The 3,033-nt window shown below is 36.4% G+C and overlaps 1 protein-coding gene across 1 annotated transcript; it reads left to right on the top strand.

Annotated features, from left to right (window-relative positions):
• Positions 1-2,673: 2,673 nt before the first annotated feature.
• LOC120073504 lies at positions 2,674-3,033 on the top strand. Its single transcript, XM_039026346.1, has one exon. It carries the CDS (start codon positions 2,674-2,676, stop codon positions 3,031-3,033), a length of 360 nt encoding a protein of 119 aa, XP_038882274.1.

Genomic DNA, 3,033 nt, shown 5'->3' with positions numbered 1-3,033 from the left:
GTAGCTGAGCGGTGCGTTCAGGGAAAAGTCAGATACCCACAACCAAGAACTTGGTAATCTTACAGGACATGACTTGGATCCAATAGAAGAACAACAGTAGTGGAATTTTTAAGATTTATGTAAAACTTGATATATCAACTGTAGTCTTTAATCAATTTTGTATAAACGTTGTCTTAGAATTAGGTTGGGATTTCTTCATACTCTTTCTTAAGTCTTGGGTTAAGACTTGGGTGGGGGTGTGACAGTTTATGTTTTTTTTTTCATGTTAGACGGTGTGCTTCAGGCCACTAGACATGCAAGTTAAGGTGAGTCAGGTTATCCTCTTAGTTAGCCATTCAGGAACAACTTCACTATGAAAGTTCCACTAACCACAAGCATTCACTGCATGTGAATGCACAGCCTGATCCCGGTAATGGGATCACTTACGGGTATAGTTATACTCATTCTTTATTCCTTTATGTTTTTCAGGGAATGACAGGAATAGGTTGGCGAGTGACAAATAGAACCCATGACAGAGCCATATGGGGACAAGAGAAATCGCTTCCGCACAGTCTATGTTTTTGTCATTTGAATGATTTGAAACTAGAATTTAATGTGAGACAGCAAATTTTAACGTTTTTAATATTTTCTTTATGAATATTATTTTTATGGGACCCCGAATAAAAGTTTTATTTATTTGTTATTTATTTATTTTCGATTTATTTTGAAAAAACAATCCTTATTGTTTTAATGAAGTTTTTTAAATAAAATATTTGGATTTTAAATGTGTATTTAGTTGTAACAACCTTTGTCAAAGTAATCGAAAGGTCAGGTTGTTACAGTTGGTATCAGAGCGGAACCTCTCCCAGTAAGATATGGTCTGGGAACAAACCAAGCGGAAGCTGGTGGGCATGTAACGACCCGAGTTCAGGAGGGGTACATGAATGAACCGGTATCATATTCGAATAAGAGGGATCCTAAGGACATGAAAAGTATGGTTAAGAAAGACTTAAAAGAATTGAAAGTTACTACCTATACTAACAAGGTGCACTTTCCTTTTCGGTGGCTCAATCATAGGAACTCCAAAGTTAAGTGTGCCATGTGTGTGAGGACAAAGCATGCTAAAAGAATCCGTGTGGTTTGTGGGGATAACTTTCACTTCTAAAAAGCATTCAAGGCAAGGGAGGATGACCTAGCCAGGTCATAGGGGTTATTAAATGTGCATGTGATGTATGTCTAGATTATATGTCATAATGTATGCTATATAGTTTTAAAACCCACCATAGGTTATACATTTTATTCATGCATCATTTATATTATAAGTGTTATAATATAAGGTTATATATTAGTGTGGAATGTATGCTTAGTTCATTACTTGTCATATAAAAGTTATATATTAGTATTGAATGAACATTGCATAAAGCATGACACTTAGGTTTATTTATAAAAGTTATAAATACCTTGTGAATGTCTAGCCTAGTAATGTGGATGGTTTCAATTGTTTCATTTTTTATAAAAGTAATAATTAATGAAATTAAAATTAAAATCAATAATAAAGAGTTTCATGCACACTTTAGGATTTAATCATGTTCTAAAAGAGTTTTAAAATTTGATCGAGATAGACCTAAGATCACGTTTCTAATAAGATTAGAAACCTAAATTTAATCTTTTAATTCGGTTTAATAGGATTAAGTTGACTAATAAAAGATTAGGTATGTAACAAATGTATCTATAAGGGACCTTTTGGCTAAGGCTGGTTTTGGCTCGGATGGGGTACTTAAGTCGATGGAAACGTTGCACCCCTACCTAAGAACCTACATGAAAAGGTGAATTAAATAGATTTGTTACATGCATGCAAATTTGATGAAAGTTTGTTAAAGTGTTAATAAGACTTGAATCAAACTTGTTTAATCAACAAAAGCAAGTGTTGTTTTTTGGCAAATTAAACAAACCACTTAGTTAAAATCAATAGCCGAATTTTCTAAGTTAATGAATCCCTAGGTAGAACATTCAGTGGGAGGTAATTGGGGTATATGATACTTCACTTTACATCTACACGTTTCTCCATAAAAAGTTCACACGGTGAGATCTATCCTCGGCCTCGAGGCACCCTGGGAGTGTTTCCCTACGAATGACATTTGGGTAGGTCAATACCAAGGTGCATGGAGAGAATGTTCATAGTTAGTGGGAGTGGGACGTATGATAACATATGACTCGGTCTCTCTCATTAGGTTGGATAAAGTTTTAATGCATCGCCTCGTGGCACCCTGGGAGTGTCCCCCTAAAGGATGGTTGTTTTGTACAACTCTTTATCTGATCTGTAGAAATGGATAGAGTTGCTTTAGTCTCTTGTCCTAATTGGCTTTTCCCTACAGTTGGCTCATTAGGGCGGGACTCAAAGGCCTAAAATGAGGGGTTACACTTACACAAAGTTGTTAAGGATGTTAAAACAATAGTGACTGTTAGATTCAATTACAAGGAGTTGTTTCTGTCTCATGGTTAAGATTGTCTCATTCTAGTGAACGAGCACTTGATCACCCTATGGTGACTTTTTTCCTGCCTCACTAGAGCATCATTGCAACTAGATGTCACTTAAGGTACAATAGAATTCTTTTGCTAAAACTTAATTAGAGTTAAAAATGGTTTAATGCAAGTAGACTTATTAGTTTGTTCAATTTTTCAGAAATTTAAATTATGGCTACCGCTACTTTTTCACTTCTTACCGCTGATAAGTTGACTGACGAAAATTACGCTAGTTGGAAAAATACGATAAACACGATACTTGTCATCGATGACTTACGGTTTGTCCTTATCGAGGAGTGTCCTTCTATTCCACCTCCCAACACTGCTCGAAACGTTCGAGATGCGTACGAGCACTGGACACGAGTGAACGAAAAGGTCCGAGCATACATCTTGGCCAATCTTAACGACGTTTTTGCCAAGAAGCATGAGCCCATGATCATCGCACGCGAGATCATAGTGTCATTCAGGGGAATGTTCGGACAACCGTCTGCACAGCTTAGGCACGACGCTTTGAAGTACATCTTCAACTGA

The sequence above is a fragment of the Benincasa hispida genome, chromosome 3 (assembly GCF_009727055.1).
Source record: "Benincasa hispida cultivar B227 chromosome 3, ASM972705v1, whole genome shotgun sequence".
Taxonomy (NCBI): Eukaryota; Viridiplantae; Streptophyta; class Magnoliopsida; order Cucurbitales; family Cucurbitaceae; genus Benincasa; species Benincasa hispida.
This window is presented reverse-complemented; position numbering and strand designations above follow the sequence as displayed.

Bases quoted from the DNA above. Each gene is read 5' to 3' on its own strand.
- LOC120073504 (XM_039026346.1), top strand. From the start codon at position 2,674: ATGGCTACCGCTACTTTTTCACTTCTTACCGCTGATAAGTTGACTGAC.